The 26336-nt window shown below is 38.8% G+C and overlaps 1 protein-coding gene across 1 annotated transcript in view; it reads right to left on the bottom strand.

The window, feature by feature from the left end:
* Positions 1-26336, bottom strand: part of UTP20 (UTP20 small subunit processome component) — a 134743-nt gene that overhangs the window by 76825 nt on the left and 31582 nt on the right. Inside the window, exons 12-23 of the mRNA XM_089694285.1 lie at positions 25631-25809; positions 24460-24597; positions 17649-17737; positions 14300-14405; positions 13493-13643; positions 12093-12155; positions 11863-12018; positions 9860-9936; positions 9530-9609; positions 5524-5770; positions 2977-3195; positions 798-888 (exon numbers count right to left, since the gene is read on the bottom strand). Coding sequence (XP_089550411.1) covers positions 798-888; positions 2977-3195; positions 5524-5770; positions 9530-9609; positions 9860-9936; positions 11863-12018; positions 12093-12155; positions 13493-13643; positions 14300-14405; positions 17649-17737; positions 24460-24597; positions 25631-25809 — 1596 coding nt within the window. The remainder of the gene's footprint in view (positions 1-797; positions 889-2976; positions 3196-5523; positions 5771-9529; positions 9610-9859; positions 9937-11862; positions 12019-12092; positions 12156-13492; positions 13644-14299; positions 14406-17648; positions 17738-24459; positions 24598-25630; positions 25810-26336) is intronic.

The following is a 26336-nucleotide window of genomic DNA, read 5'->3' as shown; positions in this document are numbered from 1 at the left end:
GAAGTGGCAATTTAATGCCACAAAACACGTTTTATTCAGTGAAATAAAGTAATTGGATGTTTTACTAAAGCAGACAACTTGTCCCTATCCTTTGAATAACCACTTTGAGTACCTCTGCCACTCGAACTACCGATGAGCTTTTTTTGCAGTGACTCCTCTTACCAATTCGTTCACCCACCTGAGAACCCCACAGAGCACCCAGGATGGGAAAACTCAAGGCAAAGAGAATGACCACACTGACCCTGTGTGGAGACAGGTTTTCTTCACCCACACACTAGGAAGGGTTTCAAGAGAACAGTCATTCAGAGCTGCTGTGTACTGCCCAGTGGACAACTGATTAGTACCCACTTTGGCCAAAAAAGCCATATGGAAAGACTGTCACCTAATGCCTACGGGCACATATTCAAAACTGGTATATTAAAAACTGTTTATAACTATTCTCATTTTAAGCTAGTTCTTTGCTGATGCCTCCACAGACTTTACTTAAGTTGCACTTTATTTTCTAAACAATAAACATGTACTTTATTAGCATTTGCAAATGATAAAAAAACTATATTAAAACAAAAGGTATAATGGAGAAAACCAGTGGTCTCCAACCTCATTCCTCAAGTACCCTCCCACAAGTCATGTTTTCAGGATTTATTTCACCTCGCACTGGTGCTTTAATAGCTATTTTATCTAAGAGAAATTCCCAAAGTATGGCCTGTTGGAGGTCCTTGAGAACTGAAATTGGAAACTACTGGGATAGATGACAACAAACCCATATGTTTTCCATTTGAACTTGCCAAACTGAATACCTGAGTATAGAGGTCATGTAACTTGGGCTCCAAGAACAAAGCACGCGGATTGGAAAACCTTGAAAATACTTTCAGGTGTTCAATGAGCTGTCTGTAAGTAAAAAGTAATTTTGTAAATATATGCCAGAATTTGGCTAAAAGTTAGTTTACATGATAGTCCAGTATATATATATATATTTTTTTTTGTATTCCACTGAACCTAACTTTTTTACTTAAATTATATTACGAAGAAAACCAACACCGCTGTTCGTGAATCCCTATGATACTGGTTCATAAAATTCATGCATGTGAGTAACACATAACTAGTACAGATATGCTACAAGAGTGCGACTGCCTTTGCTTTGACATTTGCAGAAATCAAGTTATGGCCACCCGTAATGTGGGCTGGTAAAAAGACTGGCAGTCACATGCATCTAGCAAATTATAAATGTCTGTATGTATACTGATAAAAGATACTGCACCTACTTAAGTCCAGAAAAAGAGAACACTTCCAAAATGAACATTATAGTAATAGCTGTAACTTATAATGTCTAGACCCAAGAAAGAGGTTAAGGGAAAGGGGATAACATGAAGCATTTAGTTGTGAGGAAATGAAGACTCCATAACTTTGAGTCATATTAACTTTCTGAACTGGCTGAGGACTACAAGAAAGGATTGAGAAGGCAGCATGTGGGCCAAAAAAGGTTTTATGTACGTGGTAAATAAAGACTGATATTCTGAATGTGAAAATGGTGAGAAAAACCAGTAAGGATAATGTAATGCTACTCCCACAGCCCCTTATGTATAAAGACTCTGCCGCAAAGAAATAAAAAAAAGGGTCTATATAGATCCGAATAATAACACAAGTAATATTTTATTTTAACTTCAACTAAGCAAATCCTTTCTTTTAAGCACCTTTTGATTTTGATGAAGAGGTCCTTGAGGTTGAATTCTTGTTAACATAAAAGGAAATAAAATACCTTGTTCCTTCCTTTAACAAATCTCTAGTCAAGTATGCATTACAATAAGTTTTCACTAGATATTCAACTTACAGCAGAAGAACTAGCAAAAGGGATTATTTAAAACTGCTTATGTGAAAAATGACAACCGTTTCTAAAACTACAATACCCAATTTGAAAATCTCTAAAAATACAGTATTCCCTCACAGGTCTAAAAGCAAAATTTGAAAACAGTTACAGAAAATACAGACAGAACTATGATACTTTCAATTCTACTCTAATATTTTCAAAATTAGGAAACTTGTGTAAAGAATACACTACACAGGCAATGGCTTTGTCACATTAGCAAGAAATTAGCTTTCTACTGACAACTATGGGGGTTATAAGATGGTAATTCAATTCTACCATGTGAACAATGCATTTTAATCAATGATCAATTAAAAGAGAGGATCAGTGGATGTTCACTGAGCTCCCTTCACCCTGATGCCCATAGGCGAGACAGCATAAAGTAGGGTACATGGTGATTGGGGTGGGGGAATGATCAGAATCACTTAATAAACAGAAAGCACTTTCAGCATGCAACCTCTATGACTGGCCAGACAAACAAGGTGGATTCATCCAACAGTATTTATAACGCCTTTAGGCCTTGTTCAGATGGGTGCCAAAAGGATGCCAATTAACGTGTTTATGACTCCAATCAAATGCTCCGTATATAGGGTGTAACATGTACAGAAACCTCCAGCCACATCTCCGAACAACCCTTCCCTCTGATAGCGGATTGAAGATCCTCTCCCCGCATTTGCTGTCATATTTAAAAAAAAAAGCATGGCTGTGTGGGGTACCGCCATTTGCGTCATTTATTCACCCACAGTGGCAGACGGCTTGTAGTTCCCAATGAACTGAAAGGGCACTGATGAACACTCTGGTAGATCATTGCTACTTCCTATTCCTTTCAAACCAAAAGCCCATACAGAGGTACAGGCAGAAATCTGTAGCAAGTGTCTGCAGGAAGCCTGACATGGCACCCGTTATTTACGGATTATGGATGCAATGCTTAGCAGGCTCCTGAGCAAAAAAAATTAAATTATTTTTTTTACCTGCAAAAATGTGCATTTATTATTATTCTTTTGTAAAAGGTGAACTTAGCCTTTAAAGATTTGTCAGTAAATACCATTTGTACTAATATAAATCATTTTCTTTTTATTACAGAATGCTCACATATTCAACTTATTCAGACTCACTTTGAGGCAGCTCTTCTTGTTTTCTTTGTTTGCAACCCTGTATTGTAGGGTTCGTCAGACTCTGCATTGTCTTCCTCTTCCATAACTGCATCCTCTTCTAGAGTGACACTTTCTTCAGCTCCACTTTTTGCCTCAACTCCACTCTTTGCATTGTCTTTGCCTTTCTTGCGAAGATCCTGGGAGGGGGCTACTAGAAAGTCTGCTGGATAATATTCATTGCTAAAAGGGAGCATTGAAACAGACTGTTTACTTATCATATGAATATTACCACAAGACTCCTGGCTAGAACTGACCTCTGGCACATACAAAGAAGCCTAGCTGTAGTTCTTTAAAAAGGTAATGACGTTAAGACATTAAAAAGACACCGATACATCCATTGCCCCAAAGCCAATTAAGAAATATTCTAGGTGGGAATAATGAATAAAGAAAAAAGCTCAAGTAACAAAAGTATAAAAGTAAACAAAAGCAGCATGTGACATAAGAAGCACCTACTTTACCCAATTAAAAAAAATCCACAATTAAGTAATAATATCACAAATAACATAAATATTATTAAATTCTGAACCCAAAGAAATCAAAATATATGGGTGCCAAATGACATGATCTGAAGACAGGGAGGTTGATTTACTAAAGGCAAACATACTGTACACTGCAAGTGCACTCCTCATTGGTTCACACTCCGCTGCTGTGTGAACCAATGAGGAATGAGAGTCCCAGGACAGCCAAGGCTACTGTGCACATCGCTGGATTGAGAGGGGGCTCAAGTAAGTATAAGGGGTGACTGAAGCTGCACCCAGGCGGCTTTTTTTTACCTTCCTGCATAGAATGCATGAAGGTAAAAAACATTCTGCCTTTACAACCATTTTAATGACTTTTGTCACTGCCTATCTGTAAGGCAATGTCAGGACTTTTACAATGCTTCTCATTGAATGCTTGTCAATGACAGAATAGTATTTAAAAATGAACATGGAGATATTTGTATAAGTGATTACATATCTCAGTTTTACAACTGAATGAGATCTACAAAGGAGCTTTTAACTGCTTGGTGAGTAACAGTCTGATTGCCAAGGAAAGTTCTCTTCATAATAACTGTTGTTTAGTCTTCCTTGGTAGCCACTCTGACCAGTGTCTAGAGAAAGTAGTCAATGGTTTCCCACAACCCAATTCTCAGCAGTGTGGAGGCAACAGCACTTATATTGAATTCCCACAATGTTGAAAGCTTTTAAAGCTAGGTGAATATTTTTGCAAAGTTACATTGGTGCATCTTGGTCCAAGATGTAAGATGCATGTGCGATATCTGGCTGATCCCCCTGGAAGCTTGAAATCACTTTGTAGGCATTGCTAATAAAGTGATTGACGCTATCTTATGGGTCCCGCTTGGCACAGGCGCCATTCATAGAACACTTTTCATTTTCTCAATGAAATCAAAAAGTTCTCTGATTAGACGAGATGGAGATCATGATGTCACCTTCCACCTCTCTACCTCATCCAATCACAGAATGCTCTGCATACATTAAGAAAAAATGTTGCCCGTGCCACGTAAGCTACCCCGTTTCCATAATGTAGCAGGGCAGCCGCTTGGCACAGGACCCAGCAGCTAGTGGCGATCACTGTAGTAGCAATGCCTATTAGCATGATTTCCAGCTTCTACAGGGATCTCAAAGGTAGGGCACATGCATACTTGCACTGGTCAAAGCTGGCCCAAATGTGCAAATGAAAGTTTCAAACCTCTGATTGCAGGTGACAGCCAATGCAAGCTTACAATTTCTTTTGCAACAATTTTATGTAAAGTGAAGTAAATTGCAACATCTAATCAGACTATAGGTCATCGACGTTCAGATACAAGAGTGATTGCTACTATGACTGAACTTTATACAGCCTTACTAAACAAGGATTTTTTGCTGCATGTCAGAGGACTTCTGAGTACTCAAGAATTAGACTCATGCACATGAGCACAAAAACCTTGCTTTTGGAGGCATCCTGCAGTGTTTTCTTCAGCCAATGCCCATGTACATTGTGGCATTAAGCCTTGATTTATAGAGTAGTGTGCAGGTGCATTAGAAAAAAAATGGCCTAAGTCTGCATTCAGAGAGAAGCTTGCTGGCATAATTTATGCACATACACATGCTTACAATGGGCAGAATATATGAATATTGTAGCCAGTAGAATGAGTTTATGCACATACATGCAACACATGCCAATCAACCATTTTTTATGCTGCATTTTTTCTAAAATACACAGCATAGATAGGAATATTTTCATACACCCGTTTGCATGAAGCCTTAGGCAACCTGCTTTCACCTGCTCACGTATTTAAAAATATAATACATCCCCCATTGGTTGCTGTACTTTCTACTACTTCTCATGTTGATTAACCATCCCATCCATAAATGAATGGACCAATGATTTCTTCACAATATTTTTGGTTAAATACTGTTCCCTTTGAGCGATATCAAAATCAGAACATTTACTGAAATACAGAAGACATGTACTGTTGCAAAATGTGAGCTGGTGATACACTGCTCTTTTTATAGCATACAGTCTTACCTTATGAACCTGAGCAGGAGAGGGGAAAGTTCCCTTGACCTCGGCTCCACCCGGTCAGGAAACAGTGACATTGCTTTCCAAAGCAGGAACCGAAAATTGGTGTAATCAGTCCTGTAATTTAAATCAGTTTTACATTTCAGCATATCAACATATAAGATTCCAACATCTCCAGCATTAGAAACATCAATTCCATGGATCTGGCTGTTTGGTGCTTCCTCATTTAGCTCCTCCTCCTGAAGTTCCTTCTCTATAAAAAGAGAGAACACATGTTTACAAACAATATAAATGACCACAGCTCTGAAAAATGCTCTTCATGCTGGCAGTTAAAGGGGATCTACACTGCATCAAGCACCATAAACAAAAAATGCTATTTAATATTTACTATTCAGAGGAAAATCATTTATCCATCCAGATCTCCATGCTTTATTTTGTTGAGAAATCACTTTGAAAAGCAATCCCTTGCATTTCTAACTGCAGGAAACTTGAGTAAGGGCAAATGATTCATGTAGCATTTACTTCATGGAATCCATCTGCCCATAGTTCAGGCATGTAGGCAGGGGAGCGTGCTTAGCTGTGAAAACCCCTCCTCTCCTCCTGATGTGTCCTGGGATGAACAACATCATTTACCTAAGCATGGAAATCAGGAAGTATGTAAATAAAATGTAAAAAAAAAAAAAGTTTAAAACAAGCAAATAGAATATATTATCTATTTACTAATACTACCAGCACAAGGATTACAAATAGTCAACACTGATCAAGAGTGAAGTTCTGCTTTACGCAGAAGTAAACCCCAAAAAATTTAATATATTGCAGCTTACCAATGATTATATGTGGTGGCTGCATTATTTTTTTAAAAATTTTAGGCTTTTTCTCCTTTATTTTCATCTGGTGGTCCAGCCAGTTATACACTTTCTGTCTTAAGGTGGCTCCACTTTATGAAGGAACAATAGAGACACCTTTGGACAGCAGCATTGTCCATTTGGGGATAGGATACTGTTGGATGTACTAGCAGATTTAGTTGAACTTGATTAACAAATTAAAGTTGAATTCCAGCTAATGTTTTTTAAGCAGTTACAGCAAGTTTTTTTTCACATAAATAAATAAAATCTGGCCATTGTAAACACCTCTTTCAATGTGAAATGGTTTGTCTCAGCACTCTAACTGACAATTTTGCTGCACATCTTGGTCTGTTAAAAAAATAACAGACCTACTTGCGAAAATAAAGGAAACAAGTCTAAAAAGGATACTGATACAGCCACCACAAATGCAATATAAAAAATTTTTATTTATTTTTTTTTGATGGTTTGGCTAATGCCACTTTAACCAACAGTGGCTATTTATGAAAGATTGAGCAAAGTAAAACAGTTAGTAATAATTTTTATAGTACTGGTTGCTATGGGCAACCACTATGCTTTGCACCTTTTTCTCATAGATTTATAGATAAGGTTGGCCATACATTATACAATTTTCCTTTAGATTTACAAAAACCATATAATACAAGTTTAAACCTAAACAATTTTGATTTGTATGCAGGCAGGAAGGTCCTTGCTCTACATAGCTGAAGGTAAATCTAAAGGAAATGAACCACTTGCCGCCCTGCCACTGTAGAAATACGGCGGCAGGGTGGCACGGGCAGGCAAAACCACGATTTAAAACACGTGTTTTGTAAACAGGTAGGGGGCGCTCCGCCGCTCTACCTGTCCTGCCGATCACAGCCGCAGATGTCAGTCGCCGGGTCACAGCCAATCCTTACCGGCTATCTCCCGGAGATCGGCGTCAATCAGTGACAGAGAGCACAGCTGCAGTAGCTGTGCTTTCTGTCACTTCCCTGACAGCTCGAGGACAAGCTAATCGGGACAGAAGAGTTTCACTCTCCCGATCAGCCGTGCCCCCTGCAGTACACACCCCGCCCCCTAGTAAAACACTCCCCCTCACACAGATAACCCTTCCCTGCAAAATAAACTTAACCCCTTCCTCCCCAGTGCCATTGGTACAGTGTCAGTGTTTTTTTTTGTGCACTGATCACTGTACTGGTGTCACTGGGGATGTCAGTGACCCCAAGTCAGAACCCCCCCAGTGTCAGAATGTCCGCCGCAGTCCCGCCATAAGTCGCTGATCGCCGCCATAAGTCGCTGATTGCCGCCATTATTAGTATTTAAAAAACCTAAAAATCCCAGTATCTTTCTCGCCATTTGTAAACGCTATAACTTTCACGTAAACCAATTAATTTACACATATTGGGTTTTTTTGGTTTTTTTTTAGCAAAGACATGTCGCAGAATGCATTTTGTCAGAAATTTATGACTAAATTTGATTTTTAAATTTTTTTTTACTGGACATGTTTTATAGCAAAAAGTCCAAAATATTGTTTTTTCTCCTCAAAATTGTCAGCCTTTTTTTTATAGCGCAAAAAATAAAAACCGCATAGGCAATCAAATACCACCGAAAGAAAGCTCAATTTGTGGGGGAAAAAAAGGATGTAAATTTCATTTATGTACCGTATTGCATGACCGCGCAATTGTCCGTTAAACTAGCGCAGTGCTGTATAGCAAAAAAATGGCGTAAATTGCAGTATCTATACCATAGTTTATAGACGCTATAACTTTCACACAAAGCAATCAATATACACTTATTGGGATTTTTTTTTTACCAAAAACATGTAGCAGAATACATTTTGGCCTAAATTTATAACCAACTTTGAGTTTACTATATATTTTTTATAGCTGAAAGTAAAAAATAGTTTTTCTTCAAAATTTTTGGCTTTATTTTGTTTATAGCGTGAAAAATAAAAAGCGCACAGGTGATCAAATACCACCGAAAGAAAGCTCTATTTGTGTGAAAAAAAGGACGTAAATTTCGTTTGGGTGCAGCATTGCATGACCGCGCAATTATCAGTTGAATTAGTGCAGTGCCGAGTAGCAAAAAGAGGCCTGGTCATTAAGGGGGGTAAATCCTCTGGAGGTCAAGTGGTTAAAGAAGAAAACTGTATAATGTATGGCCAGCTTTAGCCAAAGAGTGAAGTAAGAGGTGTGCCTACTGACAGCCCAATGTCATTCAATGCTCAGACTATACAAAAATTAGGAGAGTTCTGCTTGTGAGAATAGTGTCTGGTCAATCATTTAGCAATTTTGTTTATACATGAAATGAATGAAGGGAACCTGTAGTTAAGTTAAAATCATACTAAAGTAATAAAAACTTAGTCATGTATTGCTTTCACGTTTATTTCGTTTAGTGCAGTAAAAGCATCAATGAAAGATGCCCATTACAGAGCTGGGAACAGCAGTAAGAGCAATGGTTAAAGTACAACTAAAGGAAAAACTTGTTTTTAGTTTTGGATAGAGTGAAGATTGATTAGAACCCATCAGTTATTATTGCTGTCTGTGCCACTGCTATGGAGATTCGCCCTATTTGTCCTGTTTACCATTATCACTGAAAATGAAAGAAAATCACACATTTTGGGAATAGTGGGGATATCTTGCAATGGGCAAACTAGTTTTGGTGACCCTGGTGACAACTGAGGATTCCCTTGCTTTGGAGGGATTTTCTCTCAATTCTTGTCTTGGCGCTGGGACAGGAAGTGTAGGGAAATGTCTCCTGTGGGACAGGAAGTGTAGGGAAATCTCCCTAATGAAACACAACTGGCAAAATAAAACCTTACATGGGTTATAACCCTGCCTTACTCTATTCAAAAAAAGTTTTGCCGTACTTTCTACTTTAACTTTACTGAAGATTTCCTTTTGGAACAGTATGGACACAGTCCTAATCCATTTTTTATGAGAATAAAAATATATCCAGGTCTCGCCAGGCAAATGCCAAAATGTCAGAGGTCTATCTCTGACCACTGAGTAATAGGTATAGTATTAATTCCTGATGGACCAGCCAACTGCATCTCATAAGTCACTCAACTTGGATACATTTACATACTGGAGTTAACAGTTATTAAAACATTTTTTTTACGGCAATTATAATCTGATATGGATGTTACTTCACAATCAGTAAAACATTACCAGCATGAACAGCAGACTTTTCCAAATGCTCGTAGAACACCTTCCAGAAAGTTTTATTTTCCATTTCATTTGCATGAGACCTATAAAAAAATATGGGGATAAGCTTATGCTCTGGGAACACAGCCAGTGAACGTATTCTTCACTTTTCTCAAGCTCAGCCATCTAGCACAAAGTGTTACATTAATGGAACATTTCCCATAAGAATGTGTGAAGCAGGAAGTTCTATGATAACAATTGGATTATTTATTAAAACATCAACAGTTGAGGAAAAAAACACTTTACAAGTCACGTCATATTCAGTTATTGCCAGAATAAATTTAAATTACTTACGCAATAAGCTCAATAACTGGATCCCACAGAGGGGTGAAGTTAATATACAGCATTGCTAGTAAATACCTCAATGGAACCTGTGTAAAAGGAAAGGAAAAAATGCTAAATATATGACATGATGAGTACTATAAGCAGCTATTGAAAAGAATAAGCACTACATTTATCTGGTGCATGAATCACCTTTTCCATGAGAAGGCTATGTTAACTCCATTTGGTTGTACCCACAGCTGCAATACAAACACTGAACCCTCAAAAAATGCTGTTTTACTGTTTACAGTTTGTTATTGTGGCTGCCTCGCATCATCTTGCCACTGCCGTTCAAAAGTCAACATAGAGTCAGCAATATCTATAAAATGTACATGTCAGTGTTGCGACAGCCCAGGGTATGTCTGCATCAGAACATGATCTAAACAGCAGAAGCTACAGCAGGAATGTGACTACTCTTATATCCGTTCTTAATAAGCACTAAGGTCTATACTCCAAGGATGATGTGTGCTTCAACATAAAATAATATATCATAAAATAGTATTCATAGGAAATATGTAGTGAGAAAAAACAATGATGCTTCTTAAAATGCTAGTTGTCTGAAAAGGCAAAAAAATCCTGTCCTCTGTATCACAGTAATTGATCGCAGGTTAATGGATTTCTGTAATCTTGATCTCCCCTGCTCCCATAACTGATTTACTTCTTTTGATACAGACTATGCAAATAGCCCAGGTCAAATGACATGCAAACTACTGCATAAAGTATTGCTTCCTCCACACTGATCAGTGTAGTTTAAGTATATGTAGAGCCAATACCTTTTTTTTAAAGTTTTGGATAAAGTAGGAATTGGTTAAGACTCCTGTCATTTTTTTTTTGTGGTCTGTGTACTATCAAAGAGATTTCCCTTCACTTTGAATTACAGAGACACAGAAGGGCATAAGAGGAGATCTATCCAAAGAGAGGGTATATATCGTCTTCTAAGACAGCTTTACAGTTGAAATTTATTCTGCAAAATGATTGCAAAATGTCCCTGCCCCCCCCCCCAACCTACGCCACTAATACCTGAGGGGGGGACTCTATTTCTTGTGTTTTTATTTTTGTATGTTTTTATGGTGGCTCCACTCCTCACCATTTTTCTGCTCTAAGCCAAAACAATATGCCAAGTTACTGCAGCCCCTCTGGAAAACCTTGTCACATATCCTGGAAAGCTGTGGATCCAGGTCATTGGGGGACACCTGCAGGGCCACACTGGGTCCACTGGGTAGGCGAGTATGATTTTTTAGCAGAATATGGCAAAACAGGTAAGGGGCATGGAAAGGGGGGGGGGGATGACAGAGTTAAGTTATGCTTTAACTACAGATGTTTTACCCAATTAAAGATTTCCCCTCCCCTGCTATTCCTGTTACATCTCAAAAATGTGATTTCTTTTTTTTTTTTTTTTTTTTGCATCAGAGACACCAGAACAAACTGAGAGGGTGAATCTTCCCGATGAGGACACAGACAGCAAAAACAACCAAATAGAGGTTTTAACCTTTCTACTTTCTAACAAACAAAACATGATAAAACATTTTTGGCTTAACAAACTATAAATTTTAAGTGGTCCCATGAATTACCTCTGCTAAAGTCAAGCTGTTTATTTATATTGTAGTTAAAAATGTTAACTGCAACAAAGAATGCTGATGCTACAATCTCAGACAAACATGTTGTTATATGGAACTTTCCACTTAGAACGCAGTTTCAGAAAATTCCATGTCAAGGTCTAGGTACATTAACCACAGAACCAAATTTACAAAAAACTGAAAATCATGTTCTCTAAAATCATTGAAATTTACAAAATTTGAGTTGGGGTATTTGTTGTTTTTCCTAACATAAGCTTCAGTTCCACATTAAATGTCGGCTTGATGGGTTAACAAGTATAGGACTACATGAATATTTTTTTCTTATAGCTATTTCTCATAAATATGATATAATGCGTACTCCACAGGTCATATGATATAAAATATAAATGCCACACCAACCTCCTTAAAGTCTTCCTTTGTAAATGAGTGCACAAGATCATGCCTCAGTTTCCGAAGATGAAGCAGTTTATCTCGGTATTCATGGACAGTGGCTGGGACAAGCTCAGCTTGCAGAAGAATGGAAAACACATTAAGGTGTTCTCCATCTTTAGACTCCTAGACAAAAACAGTTTGGTCAGCCTTCGCTTCACATTCATTCTTTTTGACAGTCCACTCATGTGAATGCTTACCTCCAGACTTATATATGGTTGGGCAGAAAAGTGATTTAGTATCCTTATAGTAAGAAGTCGCACCTAAAAAAAAAATGCACAAGGGAAATGTTTTAGCGACTTTTAGCTGTGACCTGTTGGAAATGTGTGAATGGAGACAGTAGAAGTTGTCTCCTTTATGAAATCCTTGGGGTGATTTACTAAAACTGGTGCACTCAGAATTTGGGGCAGCTGTGCATGGTAGCCAATCGGCTTCTAACTTCAGCTTCTTCAATTAAGCTTTGGCAATAAAACTTGGAAGCTGATAGGTTTATATGCAAAGCAGCACCAGATTTTGCACTCTCCAGCTTTAGTAAATAACCACCATTGTCTTCAAGGGAGCTGTACAGAGATAGGAGTGTGAGTGCTCTCACTCATTCACTTGCATGTTTTAATTTTCAGCTTGCTCCATTGATCCTTTAAAAATACTGGATATTTACAACAGAAGAAAAGGAGAAACACAAAATATGAAAAGGAGCATAAAACTTCACTTGCGGACTCCATATAGAGACATATATTTATATGCAATAATTCACAGCTCAATACTATACATTTCTATAAACATCTGATCATTCACAGATTTTAAACATTTAATACATGATTCCCAACACACTATGGATTAGCTAATGAGACCACACAGCAGAGCTGCATTTTGTACAGCTCCCTTTGTCTGATTAACACCTCCCAATGATTGCTCTAGAAGTCATTTTTGGGATGACTCGTTGAATGCTGTAAACCCTGGGTGTCAAACTGGCGGCCCTGCAGCTGTTGCGAAACTACCCATCACCACCCCAAGTCCCATCATGCCTCTGCCTTTGGGTGTCAAGCTTGTAACTGTCAATCTTGCAATGCCTCATGGGACTTGTAGTTTGGCAACAGCTGGAGGGCCGCCAGTTTGACACCAGTGCAATAAACAATGGGTTTCTTTAAGCAGAGCCAAAAGATGAAATGCATAATATTAATATGCAATATTACTTGGGTAAAAGAGAATTTTTAAAAATGCTTTCTTCCCACCAATCCCACCTTTTACCAAAAGTGTGGGAATTTCTACTGTTAGGCACATTAGACTAGTATGCAAGCAGCTGTTCTGCAATGTTACAGGAGGAACTGACCCCAATTACAACTATATGCATGCATGTGAACAGCTTGATTTTAGAATGTGAACTCCAGACTGAAAGGATGTAAGATGAAGATGTTAAATGGTCACTACGCTGGCTTTGCAAGCCAATATAGAATTGTTTCTCCTTTAATATGCAGTGAATAATGAGTTATGGTGGCAATAAATTAGTAAGCATCTTACATACAAGCACATAAATCTGCAAAGGATGAAAGGGCAAGATCAATATTTCAAAAAGCTTGGCATTTATTTTGCAATGATATACCTTTGACAAGTTGCTCGATATATTATAATGCAACTTGGAAAAGATCTCCATTTGGATATCTTGCGAAAGTTGATGTTGGCAACCACAGAACACTAATCTAGTGAAATAAAGATCTGCCAAGAGCAAGGCACTTGGATCTTCAGGGGAAAACCTGAAAAAATTAAATAAATAAATAAAAGCTTAGTCGTCAACATTCCATTACCAAAGCTACAGACCAAAACACATAAACATCATTGATTGGTGTCTAAAATCTAGTAAATGTCAGTCAAATAAAAAATTCTCTATGGGATATATATCAGACATTACTCAGCATATGTAAGTTGTAAATTATTTTACCACTGACAAATCAGAATATTGTAAGGATATTCTCTTCCCTCCGTTTCATATCAGTGAATGTTAGCAAGCTTATCTAATAACATGAGGAGTGTTAAATCTATGTCATGTCCATAACAACCAATAAATAGGTATTTGCAACCCAGTGGAGAAGAAGTTAGGGCAACATGTACAGCTGGAGTCTAGGATCCTAGGAGGAGTAATAAAAAGGGATCAATTTGAGGACTATTACAGGTACCTGTAGGCATCACACGGTGGCTGCACTTCAGCCCTGCTGTTATTTTAGAAATGCCTTAGTCCAGATCAGGTTAGTTTTAACAATCCCATGTGTACAGAGAAAAGAAAATAAGAAAAAAGATGACACACTTTTCCTACACCTTTCAAACATATGTGATAAAAGATCAGCTCAGCAAAGTACAAATGCCTCCAGGACCAAAAGGCCGATTGTGTTTGCAGAATATGCCTCTAACTTACAGCAGAAGGTCTTTTATGTTTTCCATAGGAAGCACATGAAGAATTTCAGCAGACTCATCCAGACTGAGCAGCGTACTCACTGCCTGGCAAGCTATCCACAAGACTCCTAAAAAATAAGAAATATCATGGATGTACAAAGGAACATTAAAAGTCTATATACAATACTTCTAGGTCTACAAATTGGGAAAGATTGCTTTAAATTCATTCTACCAAACCAAAAATACTATAAGGTAGAATTAAATGTAAAAAAATAAAGAAAGACTAACAAACAGGATGTTTACAGTTGTGCTCGAAAGTTTGCATGCCCTGGGCAGAAATTGTGAAATTTTGGCATTGATATTGAAAATAAGACAGATCATGCCAAAAAAATTCTCTTTTATTGAAGGATGATGATTTTATGAAGCCATTTATTATCAAATAGTTGTTTTGCTCCTTTTTAAATCATAATGAGAACAGAAATCACCCAAATGGCCATGATCAAAAGTTTACATACCCTGGAATTTATACTTATAAAATTCCATTACTTTGTTACGCAGGACTTTTGACAGTTCTTTTCTGATCCCCATGGCTCAGTATCTAGCCTAGTCAGTGCTTCCACGTAAGAGCTAACATATTCATTGAATATTTATACACTGACACTAATTGCAATTTCAAAAGCCACAGATGTGGGACATTAACTTCTAATTGGCATTTTAACCCGTGTGTGTCACCTTGTGTGTCTCTTAGATTGTAAGCTCCAAGGAGCAAGGCCCTCCTATCCCTCTTGTATTGAACTGTATTGTTGCTGTATTGTCTCCCTTTATATTGTAAACCACTGAGCAAACTGTTGGCGCTATATAAATCCTGTATTATAATAATAATAAGTTTCACCTTGTGTGTCTGTACCAAGGCCAAACATTCCAGGATATGTAAACTTTTGATCATTTGGGTGATTTCTGTTATTATTATTTAAAAAGGAGCCAAACAACTATTTAATAAATGGCTTCATACAATCATCATCCTTCAATAAAAGAGCATTTTTTTGGCATGATCAGTCATATTTTCAATATCAATGCCATAATTTCACAATTTCTGCCAGGGTATGCAAACTTTTGAGCACAACTGTATCATAGAAGAGACCCTATTGGTCTCTTCTGTCATAACTGCTTCTCACTGCCTGTTAGTGTTTGTATACACTGAGCAGCTCACAAATGCACAGCTCAGTGTACATTTACGGCATAGCTCTGTGCTATGCTGATACAACTCCAATGACGTCATCGCGTCCTGGCCGAAAAATTGGAAACTGAAAAGAAGACCGGGAGACACAGGGGCCGCTGGAGGGAATTGATTGGCAGTTAAGTCAGCCACAATGTGCTATAATGTTTTGCATACTAGCATATCATGATTAAAAGCTCCCAGGGGGCGCATTTTCAATTTTTTTTGGAAAGTTTTAATTCCACTTTAAAGCAAGCTCTTGCAGCATTTTACATTCGCTTCTTCCATCTGCTTGGAGCACCACTTCGGAGTATAGGGCACCTTGTAACTCACTATTCATTGTCACATGATATCACCAGACCTTGGCACCAGCATTGTCCCCTGGGGTTAAGGGAAACAACCTTCTGTCCTGTGTAAGCTCCAACTAGGATGAAATCGAAATGCACAGACAACTGTATCGCTCAAGTCAGCTCCTCACTGAAATTAGCAGCAGGTCACTGCTGCTCTAATCTGTTCCAAGGTACTTCAAATTCCACTACAGAAAACACTGTACACCGTCCAACTGCTGTTCAGTAAATTTGCTTAAAACTACTGACAAACTCAGAGACATTTCTACAAAAGCTTTAAGTCATCGACCCCTAACTTCTTAGGTTTTCTCAACAACAAAAAAAGATTCTGCCGTATCTAGGCACTGCAATCCAATGTGCAATATGATACTTGGGGTAAGAATTTATATTCTCACCTCCACCATGATTAAAATTTATGTAAAACATACTTATGAACTTTTCGTATTTGTTCTCTTTTGTTTTGTTAAAGAACAAGTTCGCCTTTGGGAACATGTTACATATTCTGGGTCCTGCAGCTCTCAGCTCCGAGATCCCCCTGCCTGTGACAGCAGGCTAGGCATCTTCTCCCCGCACTCATAATTTTAAAAAAATGTGGCCGCGTCATTCATTCAAAGAGTTCTGTGAATGGGAGAATTACAACCACTGTCAGCCTTTGCAGCTTGTGCTGCTGAATGCTCTAGGCAGTTCATTGATTCTTCCTGTCATTGTGTAACTGCATGCCCATATGAGGTACGAGCAGACAGCTTACACTGACAGTCTGCAGGAGCTTTGCACTGCACCCACAAGCTGCTGATCACAAGTGCAATGCTCTGCCCAAAATGCACATTTTTTACCTGCAAAAAGAGGTGAACTTATCCTTTAAAATACTTAACTGAAAGTGTTTTGTTACATTTGTTTTAGGTAAAAAACTGGCAAAATTCAGAGCAATCTTATATCCTGTGCTCACTACCTGTGTTCATTTAAAAGACTATTAGTCCTCCCTGTTCTCTTCTTGGACTACAAGTCAATTGGCACCTATTCTGTGTACAAGAAGACACTGAAAGTGGTTGAGGAGTTTATCAAAAGACAATGAGGTGGCTGATTGACCACTCAGTCAAGGATCTGTGCTGTCAGCTCACAAAAGGAAACTAAGAAATGAGTGCACTTCTAGCAGATCAACAAGTATTTTTCTGTACTTGCATGGTCTATAAAGTGATAAATCTTGGAAAAATGTGCATGTACTGCAGAGAAGTACTGCAAATGTGTTTCTTAATTTTAGCTTGACATATGATTTAAGTAGAGAATAAGACCAATGGGTTATTCAATAAATTGAAAAAATTGATGCTAGTGAAAACTGGAGTAGCCAAAGCAAACAATCATACTGTACTGGTATAACTTCAGTAAAGTGAAGTCTGGTTGCTTGCTAAAAATCGTTCAATTTCCCCATCAACGCAGTTAAATGTTAATGAGGGAACCCCTCCCGAAGCTATTGTATTCCCTAGGTGGTGAGTCTTTCCTGCCAGTAGAACACAATAGTATATCAATAGCTGCTGGCAGTGATTGTATGAAAGAAAAAATGACAGGTCGGTTGTACTGAAGTCGATCAATAGATTGACTTGGGTACAAACTGCCTGCCCATAGATGAACTGAATCTTAGCTGGTCCCTGCTGAACCAGCTGAGATTCGACCCATCCATGGCTGACTTAAGTGTTACTACAATTTGCTCTTTTCACAGTTTAAAGAATGAGCACACAGATGTCAGTTTTGGTCTGTCTCCAAAATTCTGGTCATCCAAAGTATCAAAAAGTTTTTCACACCTTACAACTTACCCTGTGTAAACTGTACTTGATTCATAAAAGAAAAAATGGTTCCAATAAAGTCTGATAAAAGTGGCACAATTCTTTCTTTATCCATAGGTCTGAAAAAGGAAACGAAAAGTTAATGATTGTACATACACTAGGGGTATAACCTGCATTCCAAGAAAACATAAAAAAGTAAAAAATGGGAACAATTAAAATAAGCTTTACAAATTATTCACAAGTGAAATCTTGAGCTCTCAGATATGCAATTCCACTTTTTTATCATGAAGTCAATGGCCTGCCCACATACCATACATAGCTATTGATCCTTAAACATGACAGGTATCTCAATATCCACAGCTAGGCACAGGAGGCAGGCTAGCCAACAGCTTTGTCAAGCAGAGGTGGTATTTGCAAATCAGAATGCGGCAAGTTTCAAACCTCCCAATGTGCTTGAGAAATAATCATCACATTTGTGTCAGCTTTTAGCTTCCAATCCCTCTTAAGGTAAAGTGACAGATTACTTGTAAAAATAAAAATAAAAAACACCCATTTGAGCGCTATGTCTTAATCCTGTTTAAGCTTTGTTTCAGATAGTGCTGGGGCTTACACAAGGTTTTTTTCTCTAGGGTAACAAAATTGTCTTAAACTGTGTCACCCAAGAGAAAAAAAACCTTGTGTAAGCCCCAGCACTATCTGAAACAAAGCTTAAACAGGATTAAGACATACTGGCAACTGGCGACTGAGGAGGAGGTCACATTCTCCTCTATTCCTGGAAGGGATGCCTCATTACCAAATGCAATAGAGCAGCAAAGTAACAAGTGGAAGGTAAATATGAGCAGGTGGGGGTTTCTTACAAGAGAACCCGTGACTCTGTCCATTCAGGGCATGCATGGGAATGTTAAACATATAATATACACCATCTTGTATACATTATCTGTGTTGTATCATCAGTGGCATTATGCTGAAGTTAAATTTCAGACATCTGTTCACTTACTGTGCAGGACCTAAAAAGACCACAACCCCTGGCAAATATACCCATCTAAGAGGATATTAGTAAATAGGTTTTTAACCTCCCTAGCGGTATGATTATTTCAGATTTTTGGTGCTGAAAGCGGTACCATTTTTTTGCATGGAAATATGTAGTTTTTTTATTGTAGGCTGTAATTTTTAGGAATAACTTACTGAAATCTGTCTGAACAAGAGTCTATTAAACATCCCGGGTATGATAAAATTTGAAACACGAAATCATAAATTACAATTTAATAAATAATCATAAAAATAATAATATAATAATAATACATTTAATTCAATAATATAATCAAACCAAAAACACTGAAATTTGAAATAGAGCGCCAAGTTCGCACATTGCTGAGCAAAGTCGCAAAATTTTTTCAGTGTCTGATGATGAATTTCCCCACGAATCATTATCACTTAATTCTGCAAGTGGTTCTGATTTACTATCGCTGTTCTCTAGCTGATCTAAACCCGCTTTTGACCTAAAGGGACACTTTTTGGACGCCATGGACTTTTCTCAGTTTCCAGGTAGAAAGAACAGACAAAATGCAGGCAGGGCACAGGACAAAGCACTAGGGACAAAATGTATGTGAAATGGTTTGAAACAGCAATGTTTTGCTATGTAAAATTTTTTTGAAAAAAATTACATTTTTTAAAATTTTTAAATTTCCCGTCGCCGGCGGCGCCCGTACGTCCCGACGTCACAGGGACCGGAACACAGAAACCGAATGCCGGCATCGGCTGGAGGAGATGGCCGGGGACGCTGCAGGGAACACATCGTGGACAAGGTAAGCTCTGCAGGGAATCCCTATGCAGCGCCGCATGGTAAGCCCGAGTGTAGCTCGGGGTTACTGCTTTTGGTATAGACATTTTACCCCGAGCTACACTCGGGAATGCCGTTAGGGAGGTTAAGTGATTTCAGTTAAAATCTTTCTGTAGATATGTCATACATAAAGCATACACCTGTGGCATTGCAAGATAACAAGACAATAACCCCACAGCTAGACTAGGGGTATTTCTTACACCATTGGTGGCTGTACAGGATAAAAAAAAAAAAAATAACTGGATGCTTGTGCATCACAAATCAGCAAGGAGGTTGAAGACCTCTGCAACGATCATTAGAAAACCAGGTTGCTTGTGACCCATGTCATTGCACAAGTGGATTTTACAACCCTTTTAGTTGCAGACCATTCAATTTTCACTTTTGTTTTCAATAAGTTTTCATTGAAACATTTTTATTGTACTTACTACAGCAAGAAACATTATGCGGAAATGAAAAAAAAGCTACATATCGCAAAAATGATTGCCATAAATAGTAGAAGGCTGTACTGACTGTTCACTTTTGCATAAATTAGTGTTTCCCAAACATGTCCTAAAAGTGGTATTAAACCCAAAAATAAACACATAGTATATTTCAGCCCATGGATCCTTAAATGTGGTGACTGTGGTTTTTTTTTGCTCTTTTTTTTCTATCCATCTTCACCAGATGATCTGACCAGTAAATTTGTTATTTTTCAACTTCCTTTACCAGAGCAAGCTGTGCAGTAAGTCTGACAACTAGAGGGTTGAAACACAACATTTAGGGCTCGTTCACACCATGGTGTAGAGACGCCCGTTTTTCTGCAGGCATTCTGCAAAGGCACATTGAAATCAATTGTTCTCTATGTGCCCTATTCACATCATAACACTGGTATCACGTTAGGATTAAGGTTTTTTTCTTAACTCTGTTCATGTTATAACATTTTTGCTGTGAAGAAGAGGCATGTGATCTCCGCTGAGTCAAATTCAGTTTTGAGAACTGCAAAAGTAAACCAAGCATCTGTGATAATATCTTGTAGGCAGAGAAACTGCCCAATAATCTTACAAAAACCTCTGGAAGAGCATGACATTGTGAATGGATTCATGGAATTTATTTACCAAAAAAATTAAACATATACAGCGTTATTTTACATAATTATAAAACTAATCTATTTCATGATAGAATAACCTTTGGATGGTAATATATTTTCCTCAAAAAGCATTTTATTTAAAAAAAATCCGATTTAAATAAAAGAAATCCGATTTAAATAAAAAAAAAAATCGGATTTTTTTGATTTTTTTTTTAAAAATCATTGATTTTTATCCACCCTGCCCTCTACCATAATGGACAATGCTGCTGGTATCTCAGTTGCTGCTCCATCCAGAGTGCAGACACCCTAAGGGCTTGTTCACACGTGCTCTGAGGTATGATCCATGTTCAGACTGTTCTTCAGACAGCATTTAACAAGTGGTGCGAAGGTGCTATATCACCTCCTCACCACCTACTATAACCCCTTGAATCCTGCACTAGCTCCCCACAGCCATGTTTATTGTGCAAGCTTGCAGTGTGCTTGCAGAGAGGCCTTATTCACTTGAATGGGTTGTGTGCAGACGATAGAATACCCACCCAAAGCAACAAGGGTTATAGTTCCAACCACAACCACGAAGCAATGCATCATGGCTGCGGCTGCCACTGCCTCTGAAGCTAAAAGAGGTTAGGGGGGGGGGGGGTCAGTAAAAGCAAGGCTTAACTCACAGAGTTTTACTGTCCCCAAGTTTGCGTGTGAATGAGCCCTAAAACAAGAAGTATGTTATTAGCTGGATCACCAAGTAAAAATAAAGGGAAAGAAGCTAGAAAAATAAACAAACACAGCCAGTACCACATCTAAGGTTTGGTAAGCTACAATATAGGGCATTTCTTGTTTTTAGGTTCAATACCACTTTAAGTCCAATGACAAAGGGTGATTTGCAGGAAACCTTAACTGTGAGCAGATGCAATCATAAGTGTTTTAGCAATGTGATTTAAAACGTATACAGTGAAGGAAATAAGTATTTGATCCCCTGCTGATTTTGAATGTTTGCCCACTCACAAAGAAATGATCAGTCTAAAAATCGAATGGTAGGTGTATTGTAACACTGAGAGTCAGAATAGCAGCAAAAACTTCAAAAGAAATGCATGTCTAATAAATGATGCACTGATTTGCATGTTCATAAGGGAAATAAGTATTTGATCCCCGTCACAAAACATGACTTAGTACTTTGTGGCAATCCCTTGTTGGCAATTTAGAGGTCAGACGTTTCCTGTAGTTGGCCACCAGGTTTGCACACATCTCAGGAGGGATTTTGGCCCACTCCTCTTGGATGATCCTCTCCAAGTCATTAAGCTTTGGTGGCTGACGTATGGCAACTCGAACTGTCAGCTCCCTCCACAGATTTTCAATCGGATTAAGGTCTGGAGACTGGCTAGGCCACTCCAGGACCTTAATGCGCTTCTTCTTGAGCCACTCCTTTGTTGCCTTGGCCATGTGTTTTGGGTCATTGTCATGCTGGAACACCCATCCACGATCCATTTTCAATGCCCTGGCTGAGGGAAGAAGGTTCTCACCCAAGATTTGACGGTACATTGCCCCGTCCATCGTTCCTTTGATGTGGTGCAGTTGTCCTGTCCCCTTAGCAGAAAAACACCCCCAAAGCAGAATGTTTCCACCACCATGTTTGACAGTTGGGATGGTGTTCTTGGGGTCATAGGCAGCATTCCTCCTCTTCCAAACACTGCGAGTTGAGTTGATGCCAAAGAGCTCGATTTTGGTCTCATCTGACCACAACACTTTCAACCAGTCCTCCTCTGCATCATTCAGTTGTTCAGTGGCAAACTTCACACGGGCCTGGACATGTGCTTTTTTGAGCAGAGGGACCTTGCGGGCACTGCAGGATTTCAATCCTTGTTGGCATAGTATGTTACCAATTGTTTTGTTGGTGACTGTGGTCCCAGCTGCCTGGAGATCATTGACAAGATCCTCACGTGTAGTTCTGGGATGATTCCTCACTGCTCTCATGATCATTGACATTCCACTAGGTGAGATCTTGTATGGTACACCAGAGCTTGGGAGACTGACAGTTGTTTTGTGTTTCTTCCATTTGCGAATGATTGCACCAACTGTTGTCACCTTCTCACCAAGCTGCTTGGCGATAGTTTGGTAGCCCAGTCCAGACTTGTGTAGGTCTACAATCTTGTCCTTGACCTCCTTGGACAGCTCTTTGGTCTTTGCCATGGTGGAGAGTTTGGAATCTGATTGTTTTATTGCTCCTGTGGACAGGTGTCTTTTATACATGTAACAAAATTAGATTAGCAGCACTCCCTTTAAGAGACTGCTTCTAATCTCAGCTTATTTCCTGTATGAAAGACACCTGGTAGCCATAAATTCTGCTGAACGATAGGGGATCAAATACTTATTTCCCTTATGAACATGCAAATCAGTGCATAATTTGTTAGACATGCATTTCTTTTGAATTTTTTGTTGCTATTCTGCCTCTCAGTGTTACAATACACCTATCATTTGATTTTTAGACTGATCATTTCTTTGTGAGTGGGCAAACATTCAAAATCAGCAGGGGATCAAATACTTATTTCCTCCACTGTAGCTACCTTTGTGGATATTCACAGAAAAAAAATTGTTGATGGGATTGGAGAATAGGTTTGAGAAAAATTAAGGATGATTTAATTAAGCGGGCATAGCCAAGCAGAGCTTTGTAGCAGGTCCTAGACGTTTCAGACAGGACTGATGCATTAATATATGACATTTTCAGTAAGATACCTAACCATTCTAATAAACATGTACTTGACAATGTTACACTTGCCAAAGTGGTCATTTGTGAATGTGATATCTACCTTTGTGGCAAGTTGTTTGCAGCACACTCCGACAAGTTTATGCTAACATTTGAAAGAGAATAGTGAGGTACAGGAGCTTGACACTTGCTTCCAACAGTCAGAAAAAAGGAGGGGGGCAGGGGCGGACTGACCATTTGGAAACTCGGGCACTGCCCGAGGGCCCGGGGTCAGTAGGGGGCCCCATGAGATGCCCCTGGTACCTTTTTCATAGGCTTTTTTGAGTTTGAGCAAGGACACAGGGGCCCCATGATCCCCTATTGCCCGGGGGACCCATGAGTTGTCAGTCCGCCCCTGGGGGGGGGGGTAAAAATCAGGACATGCTCTCCAGTCTGACTGCAATCCATAAAAACTGTATATTGCATGCTATGTGACATTTAAAATTCCAACATGTTTCTTCCTCCAAAGAAGTACAGGCTTTCCTGTTTGTCTCCAACAACCATGTCATTATTAACAGCAGATAAAGCAGGCCCTTTTCTTATCTCAGAAAGAGGGGGAGAAGGCAGGCAACTATCTAAGAAAACAGTCCAACATTTTCTTCTAAGATTTGGTCTGATGTTGTCCAAACACCACCTAGTCATTATCTAATGTTCACAGGTTTCCCATGGGCGAACACAGCTAGATAAAAGCAAGGGATGCAACAGGTATGAATACCCCTTGCAAATATTAGGCAAGGGTTAATTAGACAGTGGTAAAAAGCTCTTCCTAGATGCTGGAAATTTCCTTCCCAGCATATAGAGCTGACCTTACTTTCCTATTCCAATCTATGCCTAAACTAACAATAGCTAGAGAAAATTGGCATTGTGACAACTGCCCATCTTTGATCACATTATCACGCAACCAGAACCTCCAATCAGGCGTTAGCAGCACATGCTGTGTCTCCCACTGAAAAGGCACACGCTTCAACCTGCTGGCACAATTTCTATGAGATATAACAAGCACTGCCAGTGGCTAAAGTACCCATTATGTCTTCCCCACAGGAAAGCCCTACAAATCCTTCCAATCGCTGTTTGTATCAGACACGCAAATTACAAGGATCACAATGTATGTTGCTTTATTGCAACCTTATAAGAATGAAAAGAACTCAATAACTTCAGACTGCTCATATGTATAATTATATATGTATATATGTATAATTACCTCAAATGAGGCAGAACAGTAAGTGCAGCCCAACAGTATGACATTTCACAGGCATTCAGATCAGGTGACAGATGAATCAAAGACAGTATGTAGTCCAGCACTGCAGATCCTCTACTCTGACCACCTTTCGACTTTGAACTAAAAAAGAAAACCAGGACACAGCACATAAGTTAACACTATCATTAACATTATTACCCTTCATAACCTAGTTCAATTCAAATAATCAGTGATAGCCACTCTTTACATTAGAGCCCTCATTCACACTAATACCTTTCAATGCAATTAACACCACATAAGAAATGCACTATTGAAGAAGTATAGCCAAAGCTTTTTTTTGGCTATACTTCTATGGATCACAAGAGTGCAGATAGTTCTGCACTTGTTACCAATTACCAGCTGAGAGTGGGATCCACCCAGAGGCCTGGACCAGATGCTGGCTCAGCCTCCCAGCGATCCGCTGAGAGCCTGAACCAGCTGTTCCTGCCCCATCCACAGCCCAGCGCTCCAGTGAGTGCAGGAGGGGCAGAGCTCAGGTCTGGTGATTGTCAGTCCTGGCTTTCTGCCCAGAGTGAAGTGGGAGAACTGAGCGATTGTGTTGTTTGATTTCTCAGTTCTCACTGCAGAGTCGGTGGGGGGCAGATGCATCATGAGAACGATGATGCATCCACCTAGGTGAGTATAATGATTTTTTTTTTCTCACTTATTTTTTATTAAAATTTTTCATGTTTACATAGCATTGAAAAAGGCAGTGATATGAAACATTCCGTTACCAAATAATTACACGTAAGTTTCCAATACATAAAGCCATTTAGACGTATCATATAAGAGAGAAGGGAGGAGGGTTGGAGTAACCCCAACTCCCTGTAGCTTTAAGGCAGAGGGTACATTCAAGAGAGTATAATGATTTTTTTCTACAGCCCATACCTCCCTTTTAAGTACAACTTGTATTTTCATTTGGCCCCAGTCATATTAACCAGAATAAACAGTCTCCCACATATCAGGAAAATGTGTGCACTATGAAATTAAATTTAAAAAAAAAAACCCTGGTGGTGATATATAATTTTCTTTCTTTTAAATTTTACAGGGTAGTGCAATTTCTAATTGCAGGAAAAAAAAAGTAATAGCTTCCCATACATTAGATTTTTTTAGCAATTTTAACAATTAGTTTTACCTGTTAGATTTGTCCACAAATACAAGGGGGTATTTTTCAAATGCCATAGAGCCAGCTGTTGGGGGTTCAGCTTTTTCCAGAATGAGCTTAGTTAAAATTGCCAGGGCGTCACCCTGAGCAGTGGGGTCCTTGTCTGTGAAACACAGCAGGGTATACTGCAGGAAGCTTGGAAGAAAATGCTGAAAAATGAAATGTAATAATTGAAACTTCTTATATCAAATATTAAACGGCAACGTGAATCTAGAATAACAGTATGAATAATTAACAATGGACATTGTATAGGGATGGATTCATTCTGTGGATAGGTTTCACAATGAAGGTCTTTTCAACTCTAACATTTATTTAACAATAGGACGGGGCATAGGACAAGACCACATCAGATTTTTGTAACCTTTTTCTTAATGTAAAATTTTAAGTCATTTTTTTATTTCTTTCTGAATGGATAACAGATCTTAAAGTGTTACTAAACTCACAACAGTAAAATCAGTCTGTATATGCAGTAAAGCATGCTTGTTATACTCACTGTGGAACCTAAGAGGTTAATCCTCTGCATTGTGTAAAAGATCCTGTCTTCTCTGATCCTCCCCTTCGTCTACTGTCCCCAATCCATCTTCTGATAGAACAGAGCCTTGGGGGCAAGCTGCAAATGCTCAGTTTGATGTGTATTGCTAGAATTTTTTTTTTCTTGGGAAGGAGCATGTGATCA

This window comes from Staurois parvus, unplaced genomic scaffold (assembly GCF_062004578.1).
Source record: "Staurois parvus isolate SC_StPar_1 unplaced genomic scaffold, SC_StPar_1.0 ptg000025l, whole genome shotgun sequence".
NCBI classification, from domain to species: domain Eukaryota; kingdom Metazoa; phylum Chordata; class Amphibia; order Anura; family Ranidae; genus Staurois; species Staurois parvus.
The sequence above is the reverse complement of the archived record's forward strand: the minus strand, read 5'-3'. Positions and strand labels throughout refer to the sequence as shown.